Source organism: Mobula birostris, chromosome 28, assembly GCF_030028105.1.
Source record: "Mobula birostris isolate sMobBir1 chromosome 28, sMobBir1.hap1, whole genome shotgun sequence".
Lineage (NCBI taxonomy): Eukaryota > Metazoa > Chordata > Chondrichthyes > Myliobatiformes > Myliobatidae > Mobula > Mobula birostris.
In genome coordinates, this window is record NC_092397.1 from 6,539,126 (window position 1) to 6,556,577 (window position 17,452).

The following is a 17,452-nucleotide window of genomic DNA, read 5'->3' on the forward strand; positions in this document are numbered from 1 at the left end:
GTAACGTTTGTGAGCCAAACTCGGACCCCGCGAGTGCTTCCTTACCTTGACCACCTCTCTCTCTGTCTGCTTCCAGCCGACTTCGGGGTCTCGGCCGAACTCACAGCTTCGGTGGGCAAGAGGAAATCGTTCATCGGCACCCCTTACTGGTAAACAGACACCTCCCTACCTCTGGCTCTCTTCCTGCCCCTCCCACCATTCCTGGCCAGACGTCCAGCATTTCTCAGTCATTCTCACCTTGAGATTCCCAGAGAGAAACTCCCATTCTACCCCTGCTGTTTGAATCTGTCAACCATTTGGAGATTTGACAGAGGTCTACAAAATTATGAAGGATACATATAGAGTAAATGCAAGCAGGCTTTTTCCATTGTAGTGGTCTGAGACGGCAGCCAGAGGTCATGGGTTAAGGGTGAAAGGGGAACACGAGGGGAAACTTCTTCACTCAGAGGGTGGTGAGAGTGTGGAACGAGTGTGGAAAGTTTGATTTCAACTTTTAAGGGAAGTTTGGATAGGTACATGGACGGGAGGGGTATGGAGCGATATGGTCCCGGTGCAGGTCGAGGGGAGTCAGGAGTTTAAATGGTTTGGCATGGACTAGATGGGCCAAAAGGCCTGTTCCTGTGCTGGACTCTAATCTCCTCTCTGAGACTCCAGTCGCCATCACTTTGGAATCTTAGTCAGGTTTAATATCACCGGTGTACGTCGTGAAATTTATTGTCTTTGCAGCAGCAGTACAATGCAAAATGTTATAATAGAGAAAAAACATGAATTGCAGTGTGGGTGTATATATATATAAATAAAACAGTTAAACAGTTGTGCAAAAAAAGTAGTGAGATAGTGTTCCTGGGTTCAATGTCCATTCAGAAGTCGGGTGGCTGAGGGAAGATGCTATTCCCGAATCGTTGAGTGTGTGTCTTCAGGCTCCTGTACCTCCTCCCTGATGGTAGCAATGAGAAGGGGGCATGTCCTGGGTGGTGGGGGTCCTTAGTGATGGACGCCACCTTTCTGAGGCATCGCCTTTTCAAGGTGTCCCCGATGCAGGGGAGGCTGGTGGAGCTGACTGAGTTTACAACTTTCTGCAGTCTTTCTAAGACTCGAAGGACTGGGACTGGTCGGATTAATGGTCCAGCACTGACTAGATGGGCTGAAGGGTCTTGTTTCTGTGCTGCAGCCAGTTAGAATGCTCTCCATGGTACACAAACGCTCTTCCCACCTCTCCCTCCGCAGATGCTGACTGACCTACTGAGTTCTTCTAGCATCTCGTGTGTGGCTCGGTATTCCAGCATCTTGCAGACTCTTGTCTTCATTTCCCTCCCGTTCACCCTCCGACTCCTCTCTCTCCTATGGTCAATACCACCTTGAGCAACCTGAACTTCAGCTTCTGACCTCTCTCCTATGGTCAATACCATCTCAAGCAAACTGCACCTCACCCTCTGACTGGACAGTTGACAACCTTCTGGATCCAAAACTCTGGTTAGGCCATACTTGGAGTACTGTGTCCAGTTCTGGTCGCCTCACTATAGGAAGGATGTGGAAGCATTGGAAAGGGTACAGAGGAGATTTACCAGGATGCTGCCTGGTTTAGAGAGTATGCACTATGATCAGAGATTAAGGGAGCTAGGGCTTTACTCTTTGAAGAGAAGGAGGATGAGAGGAGACATGATAGAGGTACAAAAGATATTAAGAGGAATAGATAGAGTGGACAGCCAACGCCACTTCCCCAAGGCACCACTGCTCAGTACAAGGCATCCATGAGTCTTGCGAGACCATGGATCTGCGCCTGGAAAGTCTTAACTCTCCAGAGCGCGGGCCTGGGCAAGGAAGACTGGCAGTTGCCCATGCTGCAAGTCTCCCCTCTCCACGACACCAATGTTGTCCAAGGGAAGGGCACTAGGACCCATACAGCTTGGCACCAGTGTCATCGCAGAGCAATGTGTGGTTAAGTGCCTTGCTCAAGGACACAACACGTTGCCTCGGCTGGGGTTCAAACTCACGACCTTCAGATCGCTAGTCGAACACCTTAACCACTTGGCCACGTGCCCACACTCAGTACAAGAGGACATGGCTTTAAGGTAAGGGGTGGGAAGTTCAAGGGGGGATATTAGAGGAAGGTTTTTTACTCAGAGAGTGGTTGGTGTGTGGAATACACTGCCTGAGTCGGTGGTGGAGGCAGATACACTAGTGAAATTTAAGAGACTACTAGACAGGTATATGGAGGAATTTAAGGTGGGGGGTTATATGGGAGGCAGTGTTTGAGGGTCTGCATAACATTATGGGCCAAAGGGCCTGTACTGTGCTGTACTATTCCATGTTCTATGTTCAATAATGCCAATGCAAGACTCTGCCTCCACGGAGACTGTCCGGCACCTTGAATCTTTGCTGCTGTCAGATTTTTGCTATCCGTACTTTTCTTACCTCAGAATGCCCACCAGGAAGACAATGGGTCAGGCAGTATCTGTGGAGGGGAAATGAACAATCGACGTTTCAGGTCGAATCACTTCATAGGACACAGGACCCAGGACACTGAACAGTACAGCTCTGGAATGGGCTGTTTGGCCCAAAATGTCGTACTGAACTAATGAAATTAGTAATCAAACATCCAATTAAACTCATCATCATCATTCTGTGCGTGTCGTATTGACGTGGGCGATCATGGTCTTTCTGTGAGCATGATTGTTCTTGGGCAAATCTTTCCACAGAAGTAGTTTGCCTTCGCCTTCTTCTGGGCAGTGTCTTCACAAGACGGGTGACCCCCCAGTCATTATCAATACCCTTCAGGCATTGTCTAGCCTGGCGTCAGTGGTCGCAGAACCAGGACTCGTGATGTGCACCGGCTGCTCGTACCTGCTCCCAAGGATACACATGACCCTAATCGGGTGGGGAGGGCGGAAGCTAAGCTACACCTTGCCCTAGGGTGACCTGCAGGCTAGCGGAGGGAAGGAGCATAGGGACCATCCTACCAGCTAAACTAATCCCTCCATTCCTTTCCCTGTCTCAGAGCCTCTTGAACATGTCAGTTGTAGTTGCATCCATCATGTTTCCTGGCACTAACCACTGTCATCCATTCCTCCCCCTCCGCCCTCACCCCTCGCCCCTCTGCCCTCGCCCTTCCGCCCTCACCCCTCGCCCCTCTGCCCTCGCCCTTCCGTCCTCACCCCTCACCCCTCGGCCCTCGCCCCTCACCCCTCTGCCCTCACCCCTCACCCCTCTGCCCTCACCCCTCGCCCCTCCGCCCTCACCCCTCGCCCCTCTGCCCTCGCCCTTCCGTCCTCACCCCTCCCCCCTCTCCCCCCTCACCCCTCCCCCCTCCCCCTCCCCCCTCACCCCTCCGCCCTCCCCTCCCCCCTCGCCCCTCCCCCCCTCGCCCCTCCCCCCTCGCCCCTCACCCCTCCCTTCGGGCGATCGTCGATGCAGTTCCCGCCCGACGTGACCGCCGGCGGCCCCGATCCTCGCTCACAATTGGCTAGCGGGCCTGTCCGTCAGCTCTGCTCCTTCCCGATTGGGTGGCAGGCGGGCTCCAGCGGCCCCAACCCGCCCCACTCGGTGCCACAGTGGCTCCGTGACATCTCGCCCGCCCTGATGGCGTCCGGGGTCCGGGGCCCGGGGTCCGGGGAGAGATTGGGATTGCTCCCGTGGACTTGCCAGGACCCCAGTCCGTCCTACCACGGGATGCCCCAAACATGGAGTCAGTCTGCTGCACTCCTGCTCAGCAAGATCCCTCAGCGGCCACTCGGTCAATGGGCTGTCGCGACCGGAGGGGTGGGAGGAGGGAACTTCTCCCTGTGTCCGTCATTAAAGGGGTGCCTGTGACTCTGGGCGGTGGGACTGAAGGAGCGAAACGCTGAGGGGGAGGCAGGGAAGGGGGGGATCACTGTGCTGAGGGAGGGGTGGGGAAGAGGGAGCATCATGAAGGGTTGGTGAGGAGGAAGTGCCATGCCTTTGGAGGGAGGTTGAGGAGGGAGCGCTACGCTGAGCTGAGGGGGAGTTGGTGAGGAGGGAGTGCCACTCTGAGGGAGGGAGGTTGAGGAGGGAGTGCTGTGCTGAGGGGGGGACGGTGAGGAGGGAGTGCCACTCTGAGGGTTGGAGGTTGAGGAGGGAGTGCTGTACTGAGGGAGGGACAGTGAGGAGGGAGTGCCACTCTGAGGGAGGGAGGTTGAGGAGGGAGCACTATGCTGCGCTGAGGGGGAGTTGGTGAGGAGGGAGTGCCACTCTGAGGGAGGGACGGTGAGAAGGGAGCGCTACGCTGAGCTGAGGGGGAGTTGGTGAGGAGGGAGTGCCACTCTGAGGGTTGGAGGTTGAGGAGGGAGTGCTGTGCTGAGGGAGGGACGGTGAGGAGGGAGTGCCACTCTGAGGGAGGGAGGTTGAGGGAGCGCTACGCTGAGCTGAGGGGGAGTTGGTGAGGAGGGAGTGCCACTCTGAGGGTTGGAGGTTGAGGAGGGAGTGCTGTGCTGAGGGGGGGACGGTGAGGAGGGAGTGCCACTCTGAGGGTTGGAGGTTGAGGAGGGAGTGCTGTACTGAGGGAGGGACAGTGAGGAGGGAGTGCCACTCTGAGGGAGGGAGGTTGAGGAGGGAGCACTATGCTGCGCTGAGGGGGAGTTGGTGAGGAGGGAGTGCCACTCTGAGGGTTGGAGGTTGAGGAGGGAGTGCTGTGCTGAGGGGGGGACGGTGAGGAGGGAGTGCCACTCTGAGGGTTGGAGGTTGAGGAGGGAGTGCTGTACTGAGGGAGGGACAGTGAGGAGGGAGTGCCACTCTGAGGGAGGGACGGTGAGAAGGGAGCGCTACGCTGAGCTGAGGGGGAGTTGCTGAGGAGGGAGTGCCACTCTGAGGGTTGGAGGTTGAGGAGGGAGTGCTGTGCTGAGGGAGGGACGGTGAGGAGGGAGTGCCACTCTGAGGGAGGGAGGTTGAGGAGGGAGCACTATGCTGCGCTGAGGGGGAGTTCGTGAGGAGGGAGTGCCACTCTGAGGGTTGGAGGTTGAGGAGGGAGTGCTGTACTGAGGGAGGGACAGTGAGGAGGGAGTGCCACTCTGAGGGATAAACGGTGAGAGTGAACCCTCTGTCCCCTTCACCCCTGGGCCCTCGGGGCACTAATCTTCCCTCTCGCCAGCGCAGGATGGCCCCGGAGGTGGCAGCGGTGGAGAAGAAGGGCGGTTACAACCAGCAGTGCGACATCTGGGCCGTGGGCATCACAGCCATCGAGCTGGCCGAGTTACAGCCCCCCATGTTTGAACTGCATCCCATGAGGTACGGAGGGCGGGGTGGGGCAAGGGGGTTTGCCAGCTTGTGAATCACGCATAAAATGCTGCAGAAACTCGGCAGGTCAGGCAGCATCTGCGGAGGGGAATAAAGACCCTTCGGACCGAGACCCTGCAACAGGGTGTCAAGGTGGCGTAGTGGTCAGCACAACGGTTTACAGCACCAGAAACCTGGGTTCACTTCCCACCACTGCCTGTAAGGAGTGACCGCGTGGGTTTCCACCGTGTGCTCGGTTACAAGGACCTACTGATTGGTAGGTTGATCGGTCATTGTAAATTGTCCTGGGAGGCGATAGGTGAGGGGGAAGGTGGGTGGGTGGGTGGGGGCGAGGGGGGATGAAGTGAGACACTGGGAGGTGATGGGTGAGACCAGGTGAGGGGGAAGGTGGGTGGGGGAGAGGGGGGATGAAGTGAGACACTGGGAGGTGATGGGTGAGACCAGGTGAGGGGGAAGGTGGGTGGGTGGGGGAGAGAGGGGATGAAGTGAGACACTGGGAGGTGATAGGTGAGACCAGGTGAAGGGGAAGGTGGGTGGGGGAGAGGGGGGATGAAGTGAGACACTGGGAGGTGATGGGTGAGACCAGGTGAGGGGGAAGGTGGGTGGGTGGGGGAGAGGGGGGATGAAGTGAGACACTGGGAGGTGATGGGTGAGACCAGGTGAGGGGGAAGGTGGGTGGGTGGGGGAGAGGGGGGATGAAGTGAGACACTGGGAGGTGATGGGTGAGACCAGGTGAGGGGGAAGGTGGGTGGGTGGAGGAGAGTCGGGATGAAGTGAGACACTGGGAGGTGATAGGTGAGACCAGGTGAGGGGGAAGGTGGGTGGGTGGGGGCGAGGGGGGATGAAGTGAGACACTGGGAGGTGATGGGTGAGACCAGGTGAGGGGGAAGGTGGGTGGGGGAGAGGGGGGGATGAAGTGAGACACTGGGAGGTGATGGGTGAGACCAGGTGAGGGGGAAGGTGGGTGGGTGGGGGAGAGGGGGGATGAACTGAGACACTGGGAGGTGATAGGTGAGACCAGGTGAGGGGGAATGTGGGTGGGTGGGGGAGAGGGGGGATGAAGTGAGACACTGGGAGGTGATGGGTGAGACCAGGTGAGGGGGAAGGTGGGTGAGTGGGGGAGAGGGGGGATGAAGTGAGACACTGGGAGGTGATGGGTGAGACCAGGTGAGGGGGAAGGTGGGTGGGGGAGAGGGGGGGATGAAGTGAGACACTGGGAGGTGATGGGTGAGACCAGGTGAGGGGGAAGGTGGGTGGGGGAGAGGGGGGATGAAGTGAGACACTGGGAGGTGATGGGTGAGACCAGGTGAGGGGGAAGGTGGGTGAGTGGGGGAGAGGGGGGATGAAGTGAGACACTGGGAGGTGATGGGTGAGACCAGGTGAGGGGGAAGGTGGGTGGGGGAGAGGGGGGATGAAGTGAGACACTGGGAGGTGATGGGTGAGACCAGGTGAGGGGGAAGGTGGGTGGGTGGGGGAGAGGGGGGATGAAGTGAGACACTGGGAGGTGATGGGTGAGACCAGGTGAGGGGGAAGGTGGGTGGGTGGGGGAGAGGGGGGATGAAGTGAGACACTGGGAGGTGATGGGTGAGACCAGGTGAGGGGGAAGGTGGGTGGGTGGAGGAGAGTCGGGATGAAGTGAGACACTGGGAGGTGATGGGTGAGACCAGGAGAGGGGGAAGGTGGGTGGGTGGGTGGGGGCGAGGGGGGATGAAGTGAGACACTGGGAGGTGATGGGTGAGACCAGGTGAGGGGGAAGGTGGGTGGGGGAGAGGGGGGGATGAAGTGAGACACTGGGAGGTGATGGGTGAGACCAGGTGAGGGGGAAGGTGGGTGGGGGAGAGGGGGGATGAAGTGAGACACTGGGAGGTGATGAGTGAGACCAGGTGAGGGGGAAGGTGGGTGAGTGGGGGAGAGGGGGGATGAAGTGAGACACTGGGAGGTGATGGGTGAGACCAGGTGAGGGGGAAGGTGGGTGGGTGGGGGAGAGAGGGGATGAAGTGAGACACTGGGAGGTGATGGGTGGAAGAGATAAAGGAGCATCCCACCTGTCTTTGGAACGTGGGAGGAAACTGGAGCACCCGGAGGAAACCCACGTATTCACGGAGAAGACGTGCAAGTGCCTTACAGACGGCGGCCGAAAGTGAAGCTCGACGAGTGACCGCGGGCACTGTAAAGCATGATGCCAGTCGGTGCGCTCCGGTACCGCACGCGCGTCCGTGACTCACCTCTCCGTTGGAACTGTCTCCCCCGCAGGGCTCTCGTGCTGATGTCCAAAAGCAGCTTCCAGCCTCCCAAGCTGAAGGATAAGACGCGCTGGTGAGTCACTCTGAGTTGTGATGGGAGGCTCGTGTGGGTGGGGCGGCGAGCCATGTTTGCTCGCCACGAGCACAGCAGTGGAACATCGAGTGAAAGTTGCGTTGTTTGTATTCAGAAACTGCGCTCGGAAGGATCTCATTCAAACCCACTGGATGCTGACAGGACGTGGAGGGGATCTCCCCATCAGTAGGAGAGTCTAGGGCCAGAGGGCACAGCCTCAGAACAAAGGCATGGCCCTTGAGAAGGAATTTCTTTAGCCAGAAATCTCTGGAATTCATTGCCAAGGATGGTTGTGGAGGCCAAGTCATTGGGTGTATTTAAGGCAGAGATTGATAGGTTCTTGATGGGTAAGTTCTACAAAGAGAATGCAGTTGATTTGAGGAAGGGAAAAAGAAGCCCTGTGTGGGCTAGCCTCAATGGGCCCAAATGGCCAAGTTCTCTGCATCTTCTGGCTCCAACTCTCCCAGGGTGGATTTGGGCCTTGTTCCCTTGGATATCAGCTCCTGCGAGGAAAATGGTCTCACGACACTGAGGAGGCAATTGAACAGGTACATGGGTAGGGACGGTGGAATGGTGAAACTTGATGAGGCATTGGTCAGACTGCACTTGGAGTATCGTGGGCAGTTTCCGGCCCCTCATCTAAGAAAATGTGCTGGTATTGGAGACAGTCCAGAGGAGGTTCACGGGAACGATCCCGGGAATGAGAGGGTGTGAGGAGCGTTTGATGGCTCTAGGGCTGAATTTGTCATCGTTTAGAAGAATGGCCAGCGGGGGGAGTGGGGGGCGCTTTGAAACCTATCCAATGTTGAAAGGCCCGGATAGAGTGGATGTGGAGAAGATGTTTCATATAGTGGGGGAGTCTAGGACCAGAGGACACAGGTAGAGTGGATGTGGAGAGGATGTTTCCTATAGTGGGGGAGTCTAGGACCAGAGGACACAGATAGAGTGGATGTGGAGAGGATGTTTCCTATAGTGGGGGAGTCTAGGACCAGAGGACACAGATAGAGTGGATGTGGAGAGGGTGTTTCCTATAGTGGGGGAGTCTAGGACCAGAGGACACAGATAGAGTGGATGTGGAGAGGATGTTTCCTGTAGTGGGGGAGTCTAGGACCAGAGGACAGAGCCTCAGAGTAGAGGGACAGAGATGAGGAGGAATATCTTTAGCTGGAGGGTTGTGAATGTGTGGAATACATTGCCACGGACGGCCGTGGATGCCGAGGAATTGGGTATAGTTAAAGCGGAGGCTGATAGGTTCTTGATTATTCTGGCTGTCAAAGGTTACGGGGAGAAGGCAGGGGAATGGGATTGAGAGGGTTGATAAGTCAGCCATAACGGAATGGTGGAGAAGAATGGCTTCTGTGTCTTATCGTTAAAAGTTACGGGGGGAAGATAAGAGAGTGGGGTTGAGAGGTATAATAAATCAGCCATGATGGAATGACAGAACAGACTCGATGGGCTGAATGGCCTAATTCTGCTGCTATGTCTTGTACTGTTACGGAGAAATGGGACTAGCTTGGCAGGAGAATGAGTTTGAGAGGGATAATAAATCAGCCAATATTGAATGGTGAAGGAGCCTCAACCAAGAATGGCCCAATTTTGCTCCAGAGTCTTGTGGAGGAATGGGACAAGTTTAGACAACAATCTTCACTGATGTGAACAGGTTGGGCTGTTTCCCTGACTCCCCCATGAAAGGAAACGCCCCCTGACACTGACCTCTGCCCCCTCACTCCCTCACTGCTCCTGCGCTCCGTTACAGGTCTGCCGACTGTCACAGCTTTGTTAAGCAGACCCTGCGGAAAAACCCGAAGAAAAGGCCCACAGCGGAGAAACTGTTACAGGTAACGGGGGCGCACAAGGGTGCGGGGGGAGGAACGGAAGCTGTTGCCCGTGCCGTCTGGGGGTGGGGGGGAGGGTTCCCATTTAAAATTCAAAGTCCGGAGTAAATTCATTATCCAAGTACATGTAAATGTACCTTACCTGCGATGGACTGGCTGTATCCCTACTGTATCCTCTGGAATGGGAGCAGCCCAACTGATGAGTCCTCATCCAGGATCTCCTTGCTCAGCCCGAGAAGGGGAGTTGGTGGTGGTGGGGGGGGACACCTTATAGATGTGGCCCCTTCCTGCCTAATACTTGGGTCCTTGGACATGGGTCGGTTGGTAGGATAGAGGAGGGCTCCCACCCAGAGCGGAGCGGGTTTAGGGCAGATTTATACCCGCTGGGGGCTCTGAGAGAGGCAGTGAATGGGAAGGGAAGGTGGGGACGTTGGAGGTCAGAGGGACGAGGGATACGGGAGAGAAGCAGGGGCGGGGGAGAGACGAGGGGTGTGTTTTTCCACCTGGGGAGCAGATTTCACAGGAGATGGGAAGCAAATGTGAAGGGGGAGAATGGGACAGTTGCAAAGATCCTTCACAGAGATGGGCACAGTCCTGAGCCTTTGGGGGCATTAGTGTGTGTATGTCAGTGTATGTGTGTTCTGTGTTTTTACACAGCTGTGCTTTGCGTGTGTGTGTTTGCACTTGCGTGAGTGTGTTTTATGTGTGTGAGAGTGTCTTGTGTGCACGTTTGCATGTGCGTGTTTTGTGTACGTTTTGCGTGTGTGCTTGCATTTGCATGTGTTTTGTGCGTGTTTGTGTTTGCATGTGAGTGTGTCTGGTCTGTGTGTGAGTGTGTCTGGTCTGTGTGTGTGTGCTTTGCATGTGTGTTTGAGTTTGTTTTGCCTGTGTTTCCGTTTGCATGTGAGTGTGTTTTGCGTGTATGCTTGTGTTTGCATGTGAATGCGTTTTGTGTGTGTGTTTGCATGTGTGTTTTGTGTGTGTTTGCGTGTGAGTATGTTTTGCCTGTGTTTCTGTTTGAATGTGTGTATGTTTTGCGTGTTCATTTACATTTGTGTATGAGTGTGTTTGTGTTTGCATGTGAGTGTGTTTTGTGTGAACATAGAAACCTGGAAATCTACAGCACATTACAGGCCCTTCGGCCCACAATGTTGTGCCGACCATGTAACCTACTCTAGAAGCTGCTTAGAATCTCCCTGCCGCATAGCCCTCTATTTTTCTAAGCTCCATGTACCTTTCTAAGAGGCTCTTAAAAGACCCTGTTGTATCCGCTTCCATCACGGCCGCTGGCAGTGCATTCCATGCACCCACCACTCTGTGTGAAAAACTTACCCCTGGTGTCCCCAGGTACCTATTTCCAAGCACCTTAAAACTATGCCCCCTCGTGTTAGCATTTCAGCCCTGGGAAAAAGCCTCTGACTATCCACACGATCAATGCCCCTCATCATCTTGTACACCTCTATCAGGTCACCTCTCATCTTCCGTTGCTCCAAGGAGTAAAGAGAAAGTACACTCAAACTATTCTCATAAGCCACGCTGTCCAATCCAGGCAACATCCTTGTAAGTCTCATCTGCCCCAGATCCTTCCTGCAGTGAGGCGACCAGAACTGAGCACAGTACTCCAAGTGGGGCCTGACCGGCGTCCTATATAGCTACAACATTACCTCCCGGCTCTTGAACTCAGTGCCAGGTTGATGAAGGCCATCACACCATACGCCTTCTTAACAACACTGCCAACCCACGCAGCAACTGTGAGTGTCCGATGGACTCGGACCGCAAGATCTCTCAGATCCTCCACACTGTCAAGAGTCTTACCATTAATACTATATTCTGTCTTTATATTTGACCTACAAAAATGAACCACCTCACACTTATCTGGGTTGAACTGCATCTGCCACTTCTCAGCCCAGTTCTGCATCCTATCGATGTCCCGCTGTAACCTCTGACAGCCCTCCAGACTATCCACAACACCCCCAACTTTTGTATCATCAGCAAACTTACTAACCCATCCCTCCACTTCCTCATCCAGGTCATTTATAAAAATGTGCTGGTGCACGTGAGCGTGTTTTGCGTGTGAATGTGTTTTGTGTGTGTATGTTTTGCGTGTGTTTTCGTTTGTATGCGAGTGTGTTTGCGTTTGTGAGTGAGTGTGTTTTGCGCATGATTACACGTTGACCGTGTGTGCGTGCGTGCGTGCACGTGCATGCATGCATGTGTGTGAGAGAGAGAGAGAGAGCGAATGCACGTGTGTGGGGGAGGAACAGGGAGCAGCGACAGCCACTCTGCCCATTGTTGCTTGCCGTACTGCCGTCAGGCTGCCCCACCCACACTGACAACTCTGCCCTGCTCTCCCTCACCAGCACCCGTTCGCAAGCCAGGCCATGAGTCGGCTGCAGGGGATCGAACTCCTTGACAAGTTAAACAACCCAGATCCTCACGAGGGCGGTCTGATGGACGACAGTGATCTGGAGGTATTGTAGCCTGGGGGGGGGGGGGGGGTAATGGAGGAGGGGAAAGGCTTGTGGCTTACTGAGTCCCTGAGGGGGTGGGGTGAGCTCCCGCCCCTCAAGTTGATGCACCCTCCTGTATATGATCCTGTAGGATATTTATGCAATCAATTATTTTGTGTTTTATATTTGTAATTAATTTAGATCACTTGGTAGAGATCTGTTTTCACTTTGACATGAGAGTCTTTTTCTGTTGATCAGTGTCCAAAAAAAAAGCCAAATTAAATCCACTGTGATTCAGTGTTGTAAAACAATAAAACATGAAAACAAGCCAATGAGGTAGAGGGTGACAACCTTTTGTGCACAATAAACTCTTCTTGGGCGTCCAGCTGAGTGCAGGTATCAATTTTAACCAACGTTTCAACGACAAACTCTGCCATCTTCATCAGGGGTGATGCCTGGGCATATCTAGTCCGGTGGTATTTATACCCCCGTCGTCCGTCCCTCCCAATTGGTTAGTCCTCATCCAATCAGGTTTCTGCTCTCCCATCTTGTTTACAATCGAATTCCAATTGCTTCTTAGAGTACAGTCCGAGGCGACTCAATCTCTCCTCATAGTCTAACTCCCTCATCTCTGGAATCAACCTGGTGAACGGCCTCCAAAGCCAGTATATCCTTCCTCAAGTAAGGAGACCAGAACTGCACACAGTTCTCCAGGTGCGGCCTCACCAGTACCCTGTACAGTTGCAGCACAACCTCCCTGCTCTTAAATTCAGTCCCTCTAGCAATGAAGGCCAATATCCTATTTGCCTCCTTGATAGCCTGCTGCACCTGCAAACCGACCTTTTGTGATGATAGAACATCACCAACCACATTGACGTCACGGCCAAGAATGCCCGCCAACGCCTCTGCTTGCTCAGGAGGCAAATTGTGCTTTTATTTCACAAGAGAGTGAGGGGGGAAAGAAATGTCTGTGCAAAACACAAGCTCATAGTCACGTCGACGACAGCGCGAGAGGTGCTCTGTGGCGTTCTGTTGCTGAGGGAGGTCAGGGTTGTGCAGGTCGGTCCGACAACCTGGTGGTGTGGGACTTCAGGCTTCTGCACCTCCTGCACGGTGGGAGCTGCGAGAAGATGGCATTGGGTGGCGGGGGAATCCATGGCCGCAGCTGCCGCCCTTTTAAGGCAGTGGGACGAGGAGGGAGGAGGCCTTGCAGCCCATCCGTCCTATCCCATGTGGCTGGCCGCAGCGGTCAACGGCTCCCTCTGCGGGGAGAGGAGGGCCCTCGGGCTGACGGGGTGGGGGTGGCAGCTCTCTCCACGAGTAAGACTCTCCTCGTCTTGCAGACCTGCGACGCTTTCCCGGACAAAATCCACTCTTTGGGATCCCACATGAGAGCCGAGAGGACCCGCTCGGAGATACAGTGTAAGTCGGAGCGGAATGAGATTCGTTGTTATTGACGTCAGTGGTGAAGTTTAATAAGTAGATATGATCGACAAATAGTGCAAAAAGAGAGGAAAAATCGTGAGGTGGTGTTTGTAGGTTCGTTGTCCGTTCAGAAATCGGATGGCGGAGGGAAAGAAGCTGTTCCTGAATCGTTGAGGCTCCTGTACCTCCTCCCTGATGGTAGCAATGAGAAGGGGGATGCCGCGGCTGGTGGGGGTCCTTTGTGATGGACGCTGCCTTTCTGAGGTACCGCCATTTGAAGACATCCTGGGTGCCGGGAGGGGCTGCCAGTGCGTTGGAGCCGGCTGAGTTGACAACGTTCCTGCAGCTTTTCCCAACCCTGTGCGGTGGCCCCTCCATGCCAGACGGCGAGGCAGCCGGTCGGAATGCTCTCCGCGGTCCGTCCGGAGAAACCGGCTAGTCTTTGACGACACGCCGACAGCTCGCCCCCTATGAAGTCAGACCGCGTGCCAGGCAGGGATGTGGAACAGCTCGAGTTCTATTTTGGTGGGGTGGGGGGTGGAAACGGAGAGGCTGCTGTTTAAAAATAGAGCAAGTTGCCTCCTGAAGTTGAGGTTATTTTTTTAAATTATCTCTGAGCAAAGTCTTTGAATGTTTTTTAAGGTGGAGGGAGTTTGATAATCGGTACTCATATTTGTCGCGGGTGATAAGAGGCATATGGGAGGGGGTTTTGGGCAGAGATTGATAGATTCTTGATTGATAAGCGGGTCAAGGGTCACAGGGAGAAGGGAGGAGACTGGGATTAGTAAAAGAAACAGTCACTGTTCAATGGCAGAACAAGCTCGATGGGTTGAATGGCCTAATTCTGCTCCTATATTTTATAGACTTAAACTGAATGCCTAGGGTCTTTGCATATGCTGGTGGCGAGAAGTGTAGAGCCCATGGAGGGGAGGCTGTTTTCCATGGCGTGTTGAGTTGCCTCCATAACTCTCTGCAGTTCCTTGCGGTCCTGGGCAGGGCAGTTGCCGTTCCGAGCCGTGATGCTTCTGGACAGGATGATTTATTTGTGGGTTCTTTGTTTTGTATGGGGACGGATCTCAAGGTGACAATAAGTACACTCTGAACTTTGAAGTGGGCGAGGGTCATCGGGGCCGTGAGCTTCCGTGGAAGTTGAGGCACCGGTGAGTTTGGGGAGCTGGGGCCTTCAGGCAGCCGGTGAGGCAGTGACGGGGGTTGTAGGTTGAAGTGGGCGGTGGTACAAGGCAGGGAGAGACCTCATATCACTGCCCCTCTCCGCATTCAGTCCGGCAGGTACAGTTCAGCTGCCCTATAAGGAAGGAGACTGAGCCTCAGAGCACCTTGGTGAGTACACGTTGGTGGGGAGAACAGACCCCACCTCTCCTCCACAACCCTCCCCCCCACCTCTCCTCCAAAACCCCCCCACCCCCCAGATCGCCCCATGGCCTCTGATTGGTCAGCCATGTTCTTGTTGCGTCGCGAGACAGACACACCCAGGTCTCCCACTCCACCGTGGTCGGCAGTAACCCATCCCGTTCTCCCCGTGACCGTGTGGGTTTCCTCCAGCTCCCCTGGTTTCCTCCCGCCTCCCCAAGATGTACAGGTCAGTAGGTGAATTGGTCGCGTGGGTGTAACCGGCTGGCGCAGGGGCCGGAAGGCCCTATTAGCTCCAAGTAAAGCTAATCGAAACAGCGGGATCCCCCGCAGGTCGGCGGGCTGATTGTGCGCTGATAATCGAGGAGTGTTGACTGAGCTGTGGGCGGGTTAAGGGGAACCGGCGTTGCGGGGTGGGGGGGAGGGAATGGGAATGATTTGAGAGCTGGCAGACACTGGACGGGCCGACTGGCCTGTCTAGTCTAAGGAAACATGATAAACACGGGGGGAAACGGGATTGATTCGAGGGCGGTTAGCATAACACTTTACAGCGCTGGGCTTCGATTCCAACTGCTGTCTGTACGTTCCTCTTGTGATTGCGCAGATTTCTTCCAGGTGCTCTGGTTTCCTCCCACAGTCCAAAATGTGGTTAATTGGCCACGTGCATGTAACTGGGCGGTGCGGATCGTTGGGATGGAAGGGCGTGCCTTATCTCTAAACTAAAATTATTTTTTAGAAGTCTGATATGTGGGAGACAGACCCCATGATCTACCTCTCTGCTCCTGGCCCCAGGGGAAGCTCCCTGCCCTTTCTTACGAGATAGGAAGCCTTTCGGAATCAGGTTTATTGCCACTGACCTGCACTCAGTGGCCAGTTTGTTAGGTAAATGCAATTTAATTTAATTTAAATATTAGGTAAACACTCGTCGATGCAAATATCTGTTCGGCCAGTCATGTGGCAGCAGCCCAATGCATAAAAGCACACAGACGTGGTCAAGAGGCTCAGCTGTTGACCGTGGAACAATTGTCGGTGCCAGGCGGGGTGGTCTGTGTATCTCAGAAACCGCTGGCCTCCTGGGACTTCCGCGCAGCGCAGCCTTGAGAGTTTATAGAGAACAGTGCGAGAAAGGAAAAGAAAACGTCCAGTGAGCGGCAGTTCGGGGGCCTCGTTAATGAGAGAGGTCAGAGGAGAATGGGCCAGACTGGTTCAAGGTGACAGGAACTCGAATAAGCACGCGTTACAACAGTGGTGTGCCGAAGAGCATCTCCGAACACGCAACGCGTCGAGCCTTGGACGGGCTATGGAGGAAGAAGACAATGAACATAAACCCAAAGTGGTCACTTTATTCGGTGCAGAAGATAGACTCAGATACTGGGTGCGTGTCGTGAAATTTGTTGTTTCGTTGCAGCAGCGCCTTAAAAGTACTATAAAATTGAATAAGAAATATAAATAAATAGTGCGAAAGGAGTCTCATGGGCCGTTCAGGAACCTGATGTCGAGGGGAAGAAGCTGTTCCTGAAACGTTGAGTGCGGGTCCTTCGGACTCCTGTACCCCCTCCCCGATGGTTGCAATGGAAAGGGGATATCCTAGATGACGGACTCAGCCCTCTTGGGGCACGGCTCCTTTGGAGGTGTCTTCGACACCGGGGGAGGCTACTGCCCGCGATGGAGCCGGCTGAGTTCGGACCCCCTCTGCAGCTCTTTCCGATCCTCCCCCAATGCCCCGTACCAGACGGTGATGCGGCCAGCTAGACTGCTGTCCGCAGTACATCTGCAGAAACTTATGAGTTGTCTTCGGTGACCCTCCGGGCTGCCTCAGGCTCCGAGTGAGACGTGGCCACTGGCGTGTCTTCTGCGTAACTGCATCGCCCGGGGTAGGTCTTCAGAGACGACAGGAAGCTGCTCACCATTTCTGCTGCCGAGCCCTCGATGAGGGCAGGTGCGTCCATTCAGTCCGTTTATTTCCATCCTAGCTCTTAAAGCAAACCCCTCCAGTCCTACTTCCCACTCAGCTCTCCCTTCATTTTTTTAGATTATGAGGACACGCAGTCCTCTTTTATTGTCATTGCATTAAGAAATGATACAATATTTCCTCCGGTGTGATATCACAAAACACAGGACAGACGAAGACTGAAAAAAACTGACAAAACCACATAATTATAACATATAGTTACAACAGTGCAACAATACCATAACTTGATGAAGAAGTCCATGAGCACAATAAAGTTCAAAGTTTCTCAAATGTCCCACATCTCACGCAGATGGGAGAAGGAAGAAAAACTCTCCCTGCCATGCCCGACCACAGTCCGACTCTGAGTCATCCGAAAACTTGGAACTCTGATCAGCTCTCCGACACTGAGTACTGAGCGCCATCACTATCCGAACGATTCGACCTCCTTCTCGGTCGCCAAAAACAGGCAAGGCCGGGGATTTTCAGGCCTACCCTCCGAAAGATTCCCGACCGCACAGTAACGACAGCAGCGAACGGGCGTTTCAGAAATTTCTCCAGATGTTCCTCTGTGCTTTCATGTCCATTCTCCATCAAATCAGAATTGTCCACGGCCCCTATTTAACAGATACGATATCACTTTTCACTGGAGGGCTACGCACACGCAGGCGCGCCACCATCTTCTCCTCCCACCTATAGGCATCCATTAGTCTCGTGAGACCATGGATTTGCGCCTTGGAAGGTTTCCAGGGCGCAGGCCTGGGCAAGGTTGTATGGAAGACCAGTATGTCACCGATGTTGTCCAAGGGAAGGGCATTAGGACCCATACAGCTTGACACCGGTGTCGTCGCAGAGCA

At 54.5% G+C, this 17,452-nt stretch overlaps 1 protein-coding gene across 2 annotated transcripts in view; it reads left to right on the plus strand.

Moving 5' to 3' along the window:
• Positions 1-17,452, plus strand: part of map4k2 (mitogen-activated protein kinase kinase kinase kinase 2) — an 86,040-nt gene that overhangs the window by 42,756 nt on the left and 25,832 nt on the right. For both annotated transcript variants that reach the window (XM_072245975.1, XM_072245976.1), the window contains exons 8-14: positions 77-149; positions 5,110-5,241; positions 7,504-7,566; positions 9,323-9,404; positions 11,762-11,872; positions 13,195-13,273; positions 14,559-14,617. In XM_072245975.1, the coding sequence (XP_072102076.1) occupies positions 77-149; positions 5,110-5,241; positions 7,504-7,566; positions 9,323-9,404; positions 11,762-11,872; positions 13,195-13,273; positions 14,559-14,617 (599 nt within the window). The remainder of the gene's footprint in view (positions 1-76; positions 150-5,109; positions 5,242-7,503; positions 7,567-9,322; positions 9,405-11,761; positions 11,873-13,194; positions 13,274-14,558; positions 14,618-17,452) is intronic.